Source organism: Amblyraja radiata, chromosome 1 (genome assembly GCF_010909765.2).
Source record: "Amblyraja radiata isolate CabotCenter1 chromosome 1, sAmbRad1.1.pri, whole genome shotgun sequence".
Lineage (NCBI taxonomy): Eukaryota > Metazoa > Chordata > Chondrichthyes > Rajiformes > Rajidae > Amblyraja > Amblyraja radiata.
Genome location: NC_045956.1, coordinates 59067500 through 59085660, shown reverse-complemented (window position 1 = coordinate 59085660; position 18161 = coordinate 59067500). Strand labels below are relative to the sequence as shown.

At 45.5% G+C, this 18161-nt stretch overlaps 1 protein-coding gene across 2 annotated transcripts in view; it reads right to left on the bottom strand.

Moving 5' to 3' along the window:
- Positions 1–18161, bottom strand: part of grid2 (glutamate ionotropic receptor delta type subunit 2) — a 938240-nt gene that overhangs the window by 132717 nt on the left and 787362 nt on the right. For both annotated transcript variants that reach the window (XM_033022403.1, XM_033022410.1), the window contains exon 12: positions 3425–3563. In XM_033022403.1, the coding sequence (XP_032878294.1) occupies positions 3425–3563 (139 nt within the window). The remainder of the gene's footprint in view (positions 1–3424; positions 3564–18161) is intronic.

Here is an 18161-nt window from a genome sequence, read left to right as displayed (position 1 = left end):
TTGGGTAGACGTACAGAGTGTCTTGCCCTGAGTAGGGGAATCAAGAGGGCATAGGTTTAAGGTGAGGGGGGAAAGATTTAATAGGAACCTGAGGGGTAATTTTTTGTACACAAATGGTGGAGGGTGTATGGATGGAGCCAGAGGAGGTAGTTGAGGCAGGGGCTATTGCAATGTTTAAAAAACATTTAGACGGGTACATGGGTAGGATAGGTTTAGAGGGATATGGGCCAAATGCAAGCAGGTGGGACTATTGTAGATGGGACATGTTGGTCAGTATGGACAGGTTGGGCCGAAGGGCCTGTTTCAACACTGGATGACTCTATGACTCTCATGTCTATGCTATCTATGCCTCTTATAATTCATATAATCTCTAAGAGTCAAGAGTGTTTTATTGTCATAAATTTCATAATGGAACAATGTGATGCTTACGTACAGCAGCACAACAAATATGTAAACACAGTACTCAATAGATAGCATAATAAACAATCATTAATTAAAAAATCAATGAATAAAAAAACACGCAACAGTGCAAAACAACAAATCAAAGCCTAAAGTCCGCTAATGCAACAATGCAACAATAAGAGATTAGTTGGAGTTTGTAGTGTTCAATAGCCTGATGGTTATTTGGAAGAAGCTGTTCCAGACCGTCAGCACTACAGTTATCTACACAGTATTCTACTAGTCACTCCTAAATGTTCCTTTATTTAGGTAATCTAATCTCTGTCAATAACTGAACCTCTCCAACCCAGGCAACATACAGCTGGATCTGCTCTCCACACTCTTCAGCACAATCAAATCCTTTCAAATTTGTGACAAATTTTAAAGAGAAGTTGTGCATTGCTGATGGTTTGCATATTTTAGTTTAGTTTAGTTCTTTGTCACGTGTACCGAGGTACAGTGAAAAGCTTTTGTTGCATGCTAAACAGTCAGCGCAAGGACTATACATGATTACAATTGAGCCTTTCACAGTGTACGGATACATGATAAAGGGAACACTGTTTAGTGCAAGTGCAAGTACAGTAACGTCTGATTAAAGATAGTCCGGAGGTCTCCAATGAGGTAGATAGTAGCTCAGGACTGCTCTCTAGTTGTTGGTGGGATGGTTCAGTTGTCTGATAACAGCTGGGAAGAAACTGTCCCAGAATCTGGAGGAGTGCGTTTTCACACTTCTCTACCTCTCGCCTGATGGGAGAGGGGAAGATGAGAGGGGTGTTTGGGGTGAGACTTGGGCAGGCCTTTAAAAACATTAATGAACACAAAGTGCTAGCCAGTTTCCTTTACTGTTACTAGGTGTTTAGGATTCCTTCTTTGTGCAATTCAAAAATGAAATTGCCCAGATTTTGCCTTCACATCCCTAGCTCATTACTACCAGCCTCGGGATTAATAGGCCTGATAACAAAAAACACTTGTTAGTGGAGAGTGGAAATACAAAGCAGCTTCAAATTCCTGGCCATTACTCTCCTCCCTTCCACCACCCCTACTCCCTCACTTTCTCCCCTACCCCCTTCCTCCACTAAAAGTCATTTAACCAGTTCCACAGGTTACAACAATGTATTATCCCTGGTACACAAAAATGCAGCAGCATCTATCGGGCCCTTGGTTTCAGCCCGAAACGTTGCCAACTCCTTCGCTCCATAGATGCTGCTGCACCCGTTGAGTTTCTCCAGCATTTTTGTGTACCTTCGATTGTCCAGCATCTGCAGTTCCTTCTTAAACAATGTATTATCCCTCTTGGGATCACGGTGCCCCTCACTAATAATTGGCCTATCAGGGCAGCACCCTGCCTGAGGTAATTCTATTGCCGTTCATCTATCGTTTGTCCTGGTCTTTTCTTGCTTCCAGATCCCCCTCCCCCCCACCCCACCATCAGTCTGAAGAAGGATCCCGACCTGAAATGTCTCCTATCCATTTTCTCCAGAGATGTTGCCTGACCCGCTGTGTTACTCCAGCATTCAGTGTCTATCTTTGGTATAAACGAGCATCTGCAGTTCCTTTTTATAACATCATGGATGGCCCGTCTTGGGCCCAGCGCGGAGATGCAATCGTAAAGAAGGTGAACCAGCGCCTCTACAGTCTCAGTAATTTAGAGAGATTAGGTATGTATCTGAACACTCTTACAAACTTTGACAGGTGTCCTGTAGGAAATATCCTAACTGGTTGCATCATGGCCTGGTAAGGGAATTCCAATGCAGTGCTGCAAGAGACTTCAGAGAGTGGAGGACTCAGCCCAGTCAATCATAGGCACAGAAGATAGACACAAATTGCTGGAGTGACTCAGCAGGACAGGCAGCATCTCTGGAGAGAAGGAATGGCTGACGTTTCGGGTCGAAATCCTTCTCAGCCTTCCCCATTATCAAAAGCATCTTACGTGAGAGGCACTCTCGAGAAAGCAACCTCTATTATCAAGGATCACCACCATGCCCTCTTCTCACTTACCATCGGGCAGGAGGGATGCACCACGGCGGTGCGGCAGGCTCCTGGGGTGTATCACGGAGTCGAACCAAAATGGACCTGGCAGGCCACTGCGAATGAATACAGAACCGGCGGGACGCTGCCAACAAGCTGGCTCATTCGGCCCACTGAGTCTACTCCACCATTCTCCTGCCTTCTCCCTTTGCACCCTTACCAGTCAAGAACCCGTCGATCCCCATTTTAAAAAGACCACATTTAATCGTGTTTATCTGAGTCCGGGTGTCTGCAATGTTGCTACAAGCAAGATTTTTCATTGTGCATGTACCTCACAGAACTCGTGCATATGACATTAAACTTGAAGTTGCACTTGAACTACCACACCAAGGTACAATGCTGGCTGTGTCCCAAACTCATATGGGGTACATTGCATCAACTTGTTGCAGGAGGCACCTTATTTCTCCAAGGCATCTCAGATGCCATGGAGTGGGTCAACAAACGGAACATTCAGGTGATTTTTTTCCAATGACGTGCAAAAGTGACATTTCATCACTTTTATTTAATGTTTCATGCACTTTGAGTTTTATGACTGTTGGCAGATCAATTTCCCTGCTGGGATAAAAAAAGTTATTTCATATCGTATCGTAAGAAAGAGATCCTGTTTCTATAATTGCCACATTTGGATGGTGATTCTGTGGAATTCATTGCCGCAGGTGGCTGTGGAGGCCAAGTCAATGGATATTGTTAAGGCAGAGATAGATTGATTCGTGATTAGTATAGGTGTCAGGGTTTACGGGGAGAAGCCAGGAGAATGGGGTTGAGCCAGGATTGAATGGTGGAGTAGACTTGATGGGCCGAATGGCCTAATTCTGCTCCTATCACGTATGAACATATAATTGCAACATCTCACAGAAAAAGACCATTTGGTTTCCTGCACTAAATTAATGATTATGCCTCAATTCCTGTTTTGGTGCATTCTGTGTCCAACAGCCACGTTTCAATGGTAAGCACTTACTGGATGGAGTTCTCAATGCGGTTGATGGTGAGGAATGCCGCCAGGTTTGCTGTGTACGAGGATATGACGATCAGTGCAAAGAGCCACCAAACTCCCATCATCATCCGAGTGGCTAAGGTGGTGTAAGGAACTTCGCCACCTGTAACAAGGAGAGAAATGAACAGCAAATAAGCACTTATTTCCATTTGATTGAAAGATACAGCATGGGAAACAGGCCCTTCAGCTCACCGAGTCCACGCTGACCATCGATCAGACACAAAATGCTGGAGCAACACAGCAGGTCAGGCACAACTGACCATTGATCACCCTTTCACGCCTGTTTAGTTTAGTCTAGTTCACACTAGTTTAATTTAAAGATACAGTTGGGAACAGGCCCTCCGGCGGTCTTACCTTCCACACCCTCAAAGTTGGCTGCGAGAGGCGTCCTCGGGGCACAAAGGCTAAAGGTGACCGGGCGGGGGAGGACGACGGTTCGCAGGACGATCTCGATGAAGGTGACGGCTGCAATGGGCCTTTATGGCCAGCTGCAGCCAGAACTTTGAAAATTACGCCAAAACCTGGCGACTCTTGCATATGGTCTCAGTGGGCTGTTTATGTGCATTCTGTACTTAGCCAGGGATTGTACTTATGTTTGGCAATAACATAACTGATCTGTAGGCAAAAAAATAATTTCACTGTACTTTGGTACACTTGATATTATAGAACCATTGGGCCATTGATATTTGCACATCTGCTTGATATTTGGAGTGGTCAGATTTTGCTTTCCTTTGACATCATTAGTAATTGAGCAGAATTAGAGCAGAGCATTTTTGCAGCGGTAGGTTTGCTGCCTTACAGCACTGGAGACCTGGGTTCGATCCTGACTATGGGAGCTATCTGTACAGAGTTTATACATTCTCCCTGTGACAGCGTGGATTTTCTTTGGGTGCTCCGCCTTCCTCCCACACTCTAAAGACATGCAGGTTTGTAGGTTAATAGGCTTTGGTAAAATTACAAGTTATCCCTGGTGTGTAGGATAGTGCTAGTGTATATGATGATCGCTGGTTGGTGTGGGCTCGGAGGGCCAAAGGGCCTGTATCCGCTCTGTATCTCTAAAGTCAAAAGAAATAAAAACAAATCATAGAGGGAGTACAGAGAAGGTTCACCAGATTGATTCCTGGGATGTCAGGACTTTCATATGAAGAAAGACTGGATAGACTCGGCTTGTACACGCTAGAATTTAGAAGATTGAGGGGGGATCTTAGAGAAACTTACAAAATTCTTAAGGGGTTGGACAGGCTAGATGCAGGAAGATTGTTCCCGATGTTGGGGAAGTCCAGGACAAGGGGTCACAGTTTAAGGATAAAGGGGAAATCTTTTAGGACCGAGATGGGTGCTATCTGGTGGCAAAAACAGGAAAGCAGACTATTATCTAAATGGTGGCCGACTAGGAAAAGGGGAGATGCAGCGAGACCTGGGTGTCATGGTACACCAGTCATTGAAAGTGGGCATGCAGGTGCAGCAGGCAGTGAAGAAAGCGAATGGTATGTTAGCTTTCATAGCAAAAGGATTTGAGTATAGGAGCAGGGAGGTTCTACTGCAGTTGTACAGGGTCTTGGTGAGACCACACCTGGAGTATTGCGTACAGTTTTGGTCTCCAAATCTGAGGAAGGACATTATTGCCATAGAGGGAGTGCAGAGAAGGTTCACCAGACTGATTCATGGGATGTCAGGACTGTCTTATGAAGAAAGACTGGATAGACTTGGTTTATACTCTCTAGAATTTAGGAGATTGAGAGGGGATCTTATAGAAACTTACAAAATTCTTAAGGGGTTGGACAGGCTAGATGCAGGAAGATTGCTCCCGATGTTGGGGAAGTCCAGGACAAGGGGTCACAGCTTAAGGATAAGGGGGAAATCCTTTAAAACCGAGATAAGAACCTTTTTCACACAGAGAGTGGTGAATCTCTGGAACTCCCTGCCACAGAGGGTAGTCGAGGCCAGTTCATTGGCTATATTTAAGAGGGAGTTAGATGTGGCCCTTGTGGTTAAGGGGATCAGAGGGTATGGAGAGAAGGCAGGTACGGGATACTGAGTTGGATGATCAGCCATGATCATATTGAATGGCGGTGCAGGCTCGAAGGGCCGAATGGCCTACTCCTGCACCTAATTTCTATGTTTCTATGTTTCTATGAGAAAAACATTTTTCACACAGAGAGTGGTGAATCTCTGGAATTCTCTGCCACAGAAGGTAGTTGAGGCCAGTTCATTGGCTATATTTAAGAGGGAGTTAGATGTGGCCCGTGTGGGCCTCCGCCTCTCCTCCTCAACCTTGCCCTTCCTCCTGTCCAAGTATTTGCATTCCTTTGCATTGAAAATTTACAATATTTCTTGGTTCTGCAACCCATCACAATAGAATATTCTAGGTTCCCCCATGAAGAGAAACAGTTTCTCAGTAGAGTTTGGACTATAGAGATACAGCGTGGAAACAGGGTCTTCGGCCCACCCAGTCCGCACCGACCAACAATCACCCCATACATGAGCTCTATCCCACACTCTAGGGACAATTTACAGAAGCCAATTAACCTACAGACCCGTATAAGCTTTGGAATGTAGGAGGAAACCGGAGCACCCGGAGAAATCCCACATGGTCACAGGAACAACATGCAACCTACAGACAGCACCCATAGTCAGGATCAAACCCGGGTCTCTTGCACCGTAAGGCACCAGCTCTACTGTTGCGACTCTGTGCCACAATAAGTACCTGTACTTAAGTATCTGTATCTGTATTATGAAACTCTATGGAGTCTTTTATGCTTCAATAAGATGAACTTGGGAATCCCAGCGAAGGGATCACAGTTGCTAACTAATTCAATGGACCCAATGCCAATGCTTTATGTTCAATTTCCTAATTCAGTGCCATCAATAGGGGGACAGTATCCTTTCTCCATAAGACCATAGTCATAGGAGCAGAATTAGGCCATTCGGCCCATTGAGTCTGCTCCACCATTTTATCACAGCTGATCTATTTTTCCCTCTAAATATTCTTCTGCCTTTTCCTCATCACCTTTGAAGTCCTTACTCATCAAGAACCTATCTTGAATACCCAATGATGTGACCTCCACATCCGTCTGTGACAATGAATTCCACAGATTTTGGCTAAATAAATTCCTCCTCATCTCTATTCTAAAGGTATATCCTTTTATTCTGCAGCTGTGGCCTCTGGTCCTCGACTCTCCCACTACTGGAAATATCCTCTTCACATCCACTCTATCTAGGCCTTCCATTATTTGGTAAGTTTCAATGAGTTCCCCCTCCCTCATCCTTCTCAACTCCAATGAGTACAGGCCAAGGGCCATCAAACACTCATCATACGTTAATCCAATAATTCACGGGATCATTCTTGTAAACCTCCTCTGGACCCTCTCCAACGTCAGCACACCCTTCCTCAGATATGGGGCACAAAACTTTTCACAATATTCCAAGTGAAGCCTCACCAGTGCCTAATAAAGCCTCAGCATCCCAAAAGATCCTGCGATCTTAAAGTGTGTGCTGCAGGGAATCTAAGCCCTAGTGGAAATAATCCTTTGAAATTTTGCGGAGGCAATGGAAGCAAAATATTTTTGAACTAAACTAACTTGTCAATTTTCTGCCATGGTTCGGTTTGTGGCAGCATTTCCTGCCCATTGAGTGTGTGTCAATCATTCAGTTTACCAAGTGCATTTACTCATGGATACATTTAAAGGAGCTTATTTATAGCTACAAAATACTATTTGCTGAGAAAATAAAAGCCGGTGCACCTCATTAGAACTGAGGTGCATAAAGATTTTTTTCTCAGAGTAAAATAAATCTCTGGAATACTCTTTCCCTGAGGCTGGATCATTGGATGTATTCAAAGTGGAGAGAGGTAAATATTTGAACGGTGGAACAATTGTTGGTTATGGGGAGCTGGCACAGAGAAGGAATTGAGGCCAGCACAGATCAGTAACGTTCATACAGAACGGCGGAGCTAATTGTCAGTAGCATTTGTGGTGCAGGTAACCTATTCCTGCAATAATAATCTTGCAATAACCCTATCTACGGGGCAGCACAGTGGCGCAGCAGTAGAGTTGCTGCCTTACAGCGCCAGAGACCCGAGTTCGATCCTGATTACAAATGCTGTCTGTACAGAGTTTGTACGTCTTCTCATTTAGTTTAGTTTAGTTTAGAGATGCAGCGTGGAAACAGGCCCTTCGGCCCACTGGGACCGCACCGACCAGCGATGCCTGCATATTAACACTATCCTACACCCACTAGGGACAATTTTTACATTTATCAAGCCAATTAACCTACAAACCAGTACGTCTTTGGAGAGTGGGAGGAAAGCAAAGGTCTCGGAGGTCACAGGAAGAACGTACAAACTCCTTACAGACAGCACCCATAGTTGGGATCGGACCCGGGTCTCGGGTCTGCATTTGCTGTAAGGCAGCAACTTTACCGCTGCGCCACCATGCTGCCCTTACTCGTGACCGCGTTGATTTTCTCTAGGTGCTCCGGTTTCCTCCCATACTCCAAAGGCGTGCGCGTTTTGTAGGTTAATTGCCTTCGGTGAAGATTGTATGTTGTCCCCAGTGTGTAGGATAGTGCTGATGTACGGGTGATTGCTGGTCGACATGGACTCGGTGGGCCAATGTGCCTGTTTCCATGCTACATCTCGAAACTAAACTAAACTAAAAATCTAAACTAAAGTACTCCATTATGTGTGTTCCCGTTATAGGCTCCTATACATTGTTGGGACAAACCGTAGACTCGGCAACCATTTCGCTGAACACTTACACTTGGTCTGTCAGAGCCGACTGGATCTCCCGGTTGCCCACCATTTTAATCCCCTTCCCATTCCCACACTGACCTGCCTGTCCTGGGCCTCCTCCATTGCCAGAGTGATGCCACCTGCAATTTTGAGGAACAGCACCTCATATTTCGCTTGGGGAGCTTACAACCCAGCAGTGTGAACGGCAAATTCACTAATTTTAGGTAATATCAACAACAACCTCCCTGTCCCCCCTCCCCTCCCCTCCCTCCTTCTTCTGCCCCATTCCTCTCCTTCCTCCACTAAAAGTCAGTTAACCAGTTCCACAGTTCACAACGATTCATCCCACTTGGGACCACACTGATCCTAGCCAACAAACGGCCTATCAGGGAAACTCCCTACTTTAGGTCATATGTTACCTGTCCTGATTTGTCCTGATCAGTCTGAAGAAGGGTCCGGCCACATCCATTTTCTCCAGAGTTGCTGCCTGACTAGGGTTGCCAACTGTCCCGTGTTAGCCGGGACATCCCGTACATTGGGCTAAATTGGTTTGTCCCATACGGGACCGTCCTTGTCCCGTATTTGACTGCTACTTCTTGGGTCGAGGGGAGTGTGTGGTTGGAGTGCCGCATCTGGCCCCGCCTCACCCGTCCTGACTTAGTGAAGCCCGTGGAGTGCAGCAGCAGCCCGGCCAGCTATTCAGACCTTCACTTACCGCCAACACCACCAACCCTCCTTCTCATGGCCTATCATCGGTTCATGAGTTGGATGGGGTGCGGGACTTTGTGCGCGCAAAGTCCGGCGCCCGGGCCAAAACTCCTCAGCTGGCCCGCCGGCTGGGCTGTGTGTGCAGTCCAGCACCCGGGCCAACTCATCATTCACCCAGCCACGGCCGAGTCTGTCAACGAAATGCCATCGGGAATCTGTCCCTTATTTTGACCTTTTGTCCCTTATTTGGGAGTGAAAAAGTTGGCAACCCTAATCCTGACCCGCTGAGTTACTCCAGCATTTTGTGTCTATTTTTGGCCTATTCCTGCAGGTACTTTCTTGTTTCCCTGCATATTTGAAACTACCAGAGTTTTACACCTTTGAGGTCTGACAAGAGACAATAGACAATAGACATTAGGTGCAGGAGTAGACCATTCGACCCTTCGAGCCAGCACCGCCATTCAATGTGATCATGGCAGATCATCCCCAGTCAGTACCCCATTCCTGCCTTCTCCCCATATCCCCTGACTTCGCTATCTTTTAGAGCCCTATCTAGCTCTCTCTTGAAAGTATCCAGAGAACCGGCCTCCACCGCCCTCTGAGGCAGAGAATTCCACAGACTCACAACTCTTTGTTTGAAAAAGTGTTTCCTCGTCTCCGTTCTAAATGGCTTACCCCTTATTCTTAAACTGTGGCTCCTGGTTCTGGACTCCCCCAACATCGGGAACATGTTTCCTGCCTCTAGCGTGTCCAAACCCTTAATAATCTTATATGTCTCAATAAGATATCCTCTCATCCTTCTAAACTCCAGAGTATAAAAGCAAAGCCGCTCCATTCTCTCTGCATATGACAGTCCCGCCATCCCTGGAATTAACCTTGTAAACCTACGCTGCACTCCCTCAATAGCAAGAATGTCCTTCCTCAAATTAGAGGATCAAAACTGCACACAATACTCCAGGTGTGGTTTCACTAGGGCCCTGAAGTACAAATGCAGAAGGACCTCTTTGCTCCTCTACTCAACTCTTCTTGTTATGAAGGCCAACATGCCATTCAGTTTCTTCACTGCCTGCTGTACCTGCATGCTTACTTTCATTGACTGATGAACAAGGACCCCTGGATCCCGTTGTACTTCCCCTTTTCCCATCTAGACACCATTTACACTGAAGAAGGGTTTCGGCCCAAAACTTTGCCTATTTCCTTCGCTCCATAGATGCTGCTGCACCCGTTGAGTTTCTCCAGCTTTTTTGTGTACCTTCGATTTTCCATCATCTGCAGTTCCTTCTTGAACACCATTTACACCTTCCTGTTTTTGACTTTGACACCTTCCTGTTTTTGCTACCAAAGCGGATAGCCTCACATTTATCCACATTAAATGCATCTGCCACACATCTGCCCACTCACCCAACCTGTCCAAATCACCCTGCATTCTCATAGCATCCTCCTCACAGTTCGCACTGCCACCCAGCTTTGTGTCATCTGCAAATTTACTAATGTTACTTTGAATCACTTCATCTAAATCATTGATGTATATCAGATAATTAATTCTCCTTCTTGGAGCCCTTGGGGTCTGTTGTGGAGTTTTAATTCTGTACAGCCTTTGTCGAAGCTTAGTTAAATCTCTCTTGGAATACAATGCACGTTCCCACTCTGTATACTAAGAAGATGAGTTTGAAATGCTTGAGGAATGGATTTACAACGATGATGCCAGAACTGACGGGACATAATTATCTGAAGAGATGGAACAAGCTTGGATCTCTTCTCCTGAAAAGTATCTTAATGCACTCACCACACTCCTTTATTTTTGGAAGGGTTTTAATCAGAGTAATTGTAAGAAGTATGTTTGGAAAGACAACTTTGGAAAGGCAAGCATAATAATAAAGTAGTTATGGGCCTGTCCCACTTACGTGACTGCCGGCACCCATCAAAGATCTTTGCAAGTCGCCGAAAATTGCAGGCGTCACACACACTGATCATATTGAAGGGACATCTGAAGAAGGGTTTCGGCCCGAAACATTGCCTATTTCCTTCGCTCCATAGATGCTGCTGCACCCGCTGAGTTTCTCCAGCTTTTTTGTGTACCTTCGATTTTCCAGCATCTGCAGTTCCTTCTTAAAAACAGCATATTGAAGGGCCTGGCTTGAAGGGTCGAATGGCCTACTCCTGCACCTACTGTATTGTTTATGTTTCTATGTTTCTATGTTTAAATTAAAATTAGACAATTTCTTCTGTTAAATATTTATTTTCCTTTCTTTTGCCAAAGAATTATTAACATTATCAAAAGGATAATCAAAAGATCCGCCTTGTCCAAGTAAACAAGCTCAATAAGAGTCAACGGAGCCTCTGAGCACAGACCTCAAGGAAACATGGGCACTGGGTGGAAGTGCTAATTCCATGCCGACAGCACCCAAAGTCAGGATCAAACCCAGGTCCTGGGCACTGTGAAGCAGCAGCACTACCTGCTGCACCACTGGGTGCATTGCATCAAAACTCACTATTGGCTGGAGTGGCTGAGGCAAAGAACACTGATTTTGTTGACTTCTAAGGACCTTTAGTTTAGGTTAGTTTTTTGTTTAGAGATTCAGCAGAAACAGCCCCTTTGGCCCATCGAGTCTGCCCCAACCAGCAATCCTGGTACACTAGCACTATGCCACACATTAGGGACAAATTTTACTGAAGCCAATTAAACTATTAACCTGTACATCTTAAGAGTGTGGGATGAAACTGGTACAAACTCCACACAGACAGCACCCAAAGTCAGGAACAAACTCAGGTCTCTGGTGCTATGAGGCAGCAACTCTACCCGCTGTGCCACTGTGCTGCCTTTAAACTCACAGTGGAGTGACTGAGGCAAAGAACACTGATTCCGTTGACTTCTAAGGACCTGAATAAACTATTTTTCTCTTTCCAAAGACGACTGTCGTCTTTCCATTATTCTCTGTCCTTTATTTCATCTTGATTAGGGAAATAGAGGGGAAAACCTATGTGCAACGGAAACAGCTGTAAAGACAGGTAAGGTTGAATGGCCACATTCCATTCAGTAATTTCAATGCCATTCCACCCGATATAATTGCAAACATCAGCCCTTTTTATCTCAAGGGTAATTTGAAATGTCTTGCGATAGGAATGCAAAAACGGCTAACTAAGAGGTGAAGCAATTAAATGCTAATGAACCACTTTTGACAATTACACAAATGTTGCAATTTAGTTGGTTTTAATGTGACATTCTCAGGTACTGCCAAATATAATGCTTATATTTTCACATACCTTGTCTAATGCTTATCTGAAAAAAATAGAAGTAATTTTATATTTACTGGTACAAGAAGCAGCCACAAATGTCCCTAATAACTCAGTGGTAGTTAATCTCCTTGACTACTTCTGTAGCTCCTCCTAAACTTGTGATCTCTACCGCTGAGAAGGACAAAGACAGCAGGTACAAGGGAACATGACTACCATTTGCAGGTCACCATGCAAGCCACACACCAGCATTACTTGGAAATAAATTGTTGTTTTGTTTAGTTTAGTTTAGTTTTGTTTGGTATCGTTCAGGATGGAAATAGGCCCTTCGGCCCACTGAGTCCGTCCCGACCAGTGGTCACCTGTACATTAGCCCTATCCTACACACCAGGGACAATGTTTTCTTGTTTGACAAAGGTTGGCGAAGAAACAAGAGACAACAAGGCTAACAAAAGGGCACCAAAGGAGACAAAAGCGTATTGATAAGGCAAGAAGAGTGAGAGAGGAGTGCAATGTAAAGCCAGAGGAAGGGGTATAGGTGGAAGGGGAGTGGGCAGGGGTGAGTAGTGGGGGTGTGATGGTGGGGAAATGGGCTTGCTCTCGTGCCAAGAAAGAGATTTGGGTGGGGGAGGGGAGGGGAGGGGAGGGAAGGGGAGGGGAGGGAGGGAGGGAGAGAGAAGGGAGTAAACAAGAGGTGGGTATTACTTAAAATTGGAGAATTCCAATATTTGTACCCCTAGGTTGTAAGCTACCCAAGCGGAATATGAGGTGCTGTTCCTCCAATTTGTGCACCAGCTCACTCTGGCAATGACAGAAATGTCAATTTGGGAATGTGAGGGGGAGTTAAAATGATTAGTAACCGGGAGATCCAGCAGGTGTTTACGGACTGAACGCAAGTGCTATATTGGGCAAAATGATCGCCATGTCTACGCTCCTTGTTCTTTGCGTCTACATTGTACAAATCTACGCTTTACGTTCTAATGCTTCTATGTTTTGTTTGCATAATAAATCATTGCAGCCTTTTTTTTAATCAATAATGGACTCTCTTAATTTCAACGTTGTGTTACCCCAGTTGCTTTCCTTCCCATTGTCACCACTGCCGAACAGTTTGATTGCTCCTTTTTTTCAAAAGGAGCATCTCATTCCTCAGTGCAATCTTGTTTGAGATCGTCGGGACTCTTTACTTGTCATTCATCAGCGTTGCAGGTAATTTGCCAATAACCAAGCTAAACTTCAAGTGTCAAGTGTCTCTCAATACTTCCGGATAATTAGCTCTTCAAGACAACTTGCCTTGCAGCATTACCCAGTTTACACCTGCCAATATCCTCATTTAGCGTTATGTAATAATTTGTAATTCTAAATCGCATGGTGGAAATTGTGCAGAAGCTGTCTCAATATTCATCAGATGTTGGCCAAGTATTCATTCTGACTCATTAAGTACTTGCAGCTTATTATCCTCTGCCATTTATTATAACGACCAGTTGTCCCATATTTATACCTATCTGTGATAAATTGCAGTAATGCACCCTGCCTCTGTGACCTCCAATAGCCTTTCATGGTCTGTGGAACGGTCATAGTCATCGACCTTTACAGTACGGAAACAGGCCCTTCAACCCATCTAGTCCATGCCAACTATGTTTGTCATTCTGGGCATTTCCCATTTGCCTACATTTGGCCCATATAACATCGTCATCCCTGGAGTGCCTTCTGAGCACCCATCACCCTCATGCAAAAAAACCGGGAAGAGAGAGTTACAGATCAAGTGCAGGCAGCGCAGATTCGTTTAACATGGCATTAATTTAACTGTTCTATGTTCCATCTACTTGAGAAGATAAAATGTCCAGGACTACAAGGAGCGCACCATGAAGTATTCAAAGTATTCAAAGGTATTCAAAGGTTTTTATTAGTCACATTCACATACACCGAGGTGTAATGAAGTGAAATGTTTTTTTGCCATTTTGCAGTACACAAAAGAATACAGACATAACACCAATGAGAGTCTTAAACACAAAGAACATCCCCCCACAATGGCTCCCACCATGAGGGAAGGCACAAAGTCCAGTCCCCAACCCCAGTTCACCCCTAGTTGGGCCTATTGAGGCCTCCACAGTTGCCTCTACGGAGGCCCGAAGTTCCTGGCCGTTCTCGCCGGGTGGTGGTGCTCCGGCGTCGGGAGAGTCCTCACAGCGGCATGGGAACCCTGGAACGGCCGCCTCCGTACTGGAGGCCGCGGCTTCCGAAGCCGACAAGGCCGCGCCGGATGGAGCTCCACAACTGGCGATCTCGTCGCGAGATCCCAGGCTCCCGTTGTAAAGTTCGGCTCCGCCGCCCGCAGCCGGTCGCTCCACAGTCCTGCAGCTCCGCGATGTTGTTCCCGGCGGTCTCAGCTCACCGGAGCTCCAGCGCGGCGACCCAGGCAAGGCATCGCCCGCTCCACGATAGCGCTCCAGCGCTGTGCCGCCGCCGAAGCCGAGGTTCTGGCGGTCCGCGACAGGAAACGCTGCTCCAGGCCCGCTGGTAGGCCGCGAGGACGGGTCGAAGCTGCAACCCGGAGAAAAGCTGCCTCTCCGACCAGGTAGGGACCCTGAAAGGCAGTTACCCCCTTTCCCCCGCCCCCCACCCCCCACACAAAAAAGTCTAGACCTCCAAACAAAACACTTTAACTAACTAAAAATAAAAATAAAACGGTGAAAAGACAGACAACTGCTGGCAGGGCAGCCGCACACAGAACAGCGCCCCCTACGTCTATGTGTCTATGGAAAGATAGACACAACATGCTGGAGGAACAAAGCGATACAGGCAGTTTCTCTGGATAGAAGGAATGGGTAACATTTTTGGTTGTGGGAGAGGGAGGCACAGGGATATGGAAGGGTAAGGTGTGAAAACAAGACATCAAAGGGGATGCAGTTCAAGGAAAATGTGGAATAGATCATTGTTGGCTAGAAGGTGACTATTCTATTCTGATCTATTCTCATGATTTTGTACACATCTATATGAACATTCCTCATCCTCCTGCGATCCAAGGAATAAAGTCCTAGCCTGCTCAATCTCTCCCTATAGTTCAGCCGCTCGAGTCCTGGAAACATTCTCATAAATCTTCTCTGCACCATTTCCAGCTTGACATAGACAATATTTTTCCTATAACATGGTGCCCAAAACTGAACACCACACTGTAAATGTGGCCTCATCAACGTCTTATATAACTGCAGCATGACCTCCCAACTTCTATACTCAATACTCTAACCGATGAAGGCCAACATGCCAAAAGCCTTTTTGACCATTCTATCTACCTGTGACGCCACTTTCAAGGAGCTATGTACCTGCACTCCTCAATCCTTCTGCTCTACAACACTCCCCAGAGCCCTACCATTCATTGTTTGGTTCCAGCCCATGTTAGACTTGTGCTCCAAGGTACAAAGTCCCCGCCTGCCCAGACTCTCAATATATCTCAGGCCCTCAAGTCCCAGCAACATTCTTGTAGATCTTCTCTGCACTCTTTCCAGCTTAATGGCATACTTCTTATAGCAGGGTGACCAAAAACTAACACAGCACTCCAAGTACAGCCTCACCAATTTGAATCCTTCAACTTCAGATAACTCGGCCTTTCTTTCCGTTACTAGCAGAACTGGCCATTATTGCTTGCCATTCCACTCTTCCTTTTATTTTTTCATTTAGTTTTTAGTTTACAAGAGATACAAAGCCTTTCACAGGTTCATAGGTCATAGGAGCAGAATTAGGCTATTCAGTCCATCAAGTCTACTCCGCCATTCAATCATGGCTGACCTATCTTCCCCTCTCTAACCCCATTCTCCTGCCTTCTCCCCGTAACCCCAGACACCCTTACTAATGAAGAATTTGTCAACCTCCGCCTTAAAATTATACATTGACTTGGCCTGCACAGCCATCACTGGACAGTGGATCAACCAGGCTGACCCATCTGTGTCTCACACGAGATTTCACATTAGCACCGTGACATCAGCTAATCAGAACCACTAACCTCTTTCCCCTTATGCTGCCGCTATTGAAATATCAATTTAATTTCCATTGATATCTTAATGCAGTGAAGGACAATCATAGCGTGAAGCTTACAAAAGGAAATTGCAGGATGAATAATTCTACCCAATGCAGGTTGGCTGGTCAGGCTATCATTCGTGAGGTACTGTACCCTTGGCAGTAGTTTGAATATTACTTTACCTCCATTCATCTAATGTTCGGAAGGCACACAATGAAAGACTTCTTTTGCATTGGCGTGTTTAATGACAACAGTGGCACAAAGAATGAAAACCACAGGGCTATTCCACCCAAAATTGAATACAAGGCAGTTATAGTGTTTGACAAAGGATGTGATAGACCTATTTCTAATGATTATGATGTGGTAATTCCATCTGATGAACATTGTAATATCATTATTCTACCTGACTTGAATACTATGGCATAATCATGGCGAGTGACATAAGGGGAATGTAATTATACAAGCTAGCATTGAACTCAATAGTTTGACATTGGTGATAAAATATGCTGCTCCATCTATGACAAAGGCTGCAAAGAATCAATTATAGAGAGGAAAAGGTTCAGACATGTTGGTATTGCACTGTTTCAGCACAATCATGCACTTCCTGAACATTCCACCGGTAGGTTTGACAATCTCCTTTAGTTCAGTTTAGAGTTAGAGTGTGGAAACAGGCCCTTTGGCCCACTGACTCCACACCGATCAGCGATCACCTCGTGCGCTAGCACTGGGGGCAATTTACAATTTTTACCGAAGCCAAATTAAACTGCAAACCTGTACGTCTTTGGAATGTTGGAGGAAACCATAGCACCTGGGGAAAACCCACGCGGTCACAGGGAGAACGCACAAACAGCACCTGCAGTCAGGATCGAACCCAGGTCTCTGGCGCAGTAAGCCAGCAACTCTACTGCTGCGCCATTGTGCTAATCCTGATTTTATTTCATTGAGATTGCAATAAGACCATAAGATCATAATATAAGACCCAGGAGCAGAATTAGGCCATTCAGCCCATCTAGTCTATTCCACCATTCAATCATGTCTGAAAATGATGCACAGTTGAATAGGGTTGTGCAAAAGGTATTTGGTACACTTTGCTTCATCATCCAAGATAAGTTATAAGAATCATCTCAGGAATTATTGGGTTTACCTATGATGAGCATTTAACGACTCTGGGTCTGTATTTGCTGGAGTTGAGAAGGGGGATGGACCTCATTGAAACTTAGTGAATAGTGAAAGGCCTGGATAGATTGGATGTGGAGAGGGTGTTTCCACTAGTGGGAGAGTCTAGAACCAGAGGGAATATCCTCAGAATAAAAGGATGTGCCTTCCGGAAGTGGATGAGGAGGAATTTCTTTAGTCAGAGGGTGGTGAATCTGTGGAATTCATTGCCCAACAGAAAGCTCAGGAGGCCACGTCAATAGATATTTTGAAGGCACAGATGGATAGATTCTTGATTAGAACGACATACTAGAGACAATTTACAGAAGCCAATTAACCTACAAACCTGCATTTTATTGGAATGTGGGAGGAATGCAGGAATGGGTGCAGCCGAGAACGTCTAGTGCCAGTGAGCACAAAGACCGTTTGGTGCAGTTGCTGGAGGAGCTCCTCCATGGTGGCAGTCCCAGAAATATGGAGGCTAGCCACAGTGAGAAAGAGGTAAGTCCCACAGCGGTACCCCGTGTGGGGCCGCAAGATATCTCTTACTCCTCGGAGGAGAGTGGGCAGGACCAAATTTGGTCAGACCCTGACCAAGGCACAGGTTTACATAACCCTGAAGGAGGGGAGAAAGGAAAACTGCTTGATATGGTGGCCGAGTTTTTTCAACAAAATCAAACTGGGGCAGATTTGGATTCTAGGATGGCAGCCAGTATAAATTATATGTCTGACCATCAGTTACAAACACAAACCTTTACAGAGACTCTGGCTAGACATCTGCCCCCAGGGAATTGTAATTCTCTCCAAGTACCCAGCGTGAACCAATGTATATGGAAGCATATGGGGAAGGCCACCCGAAC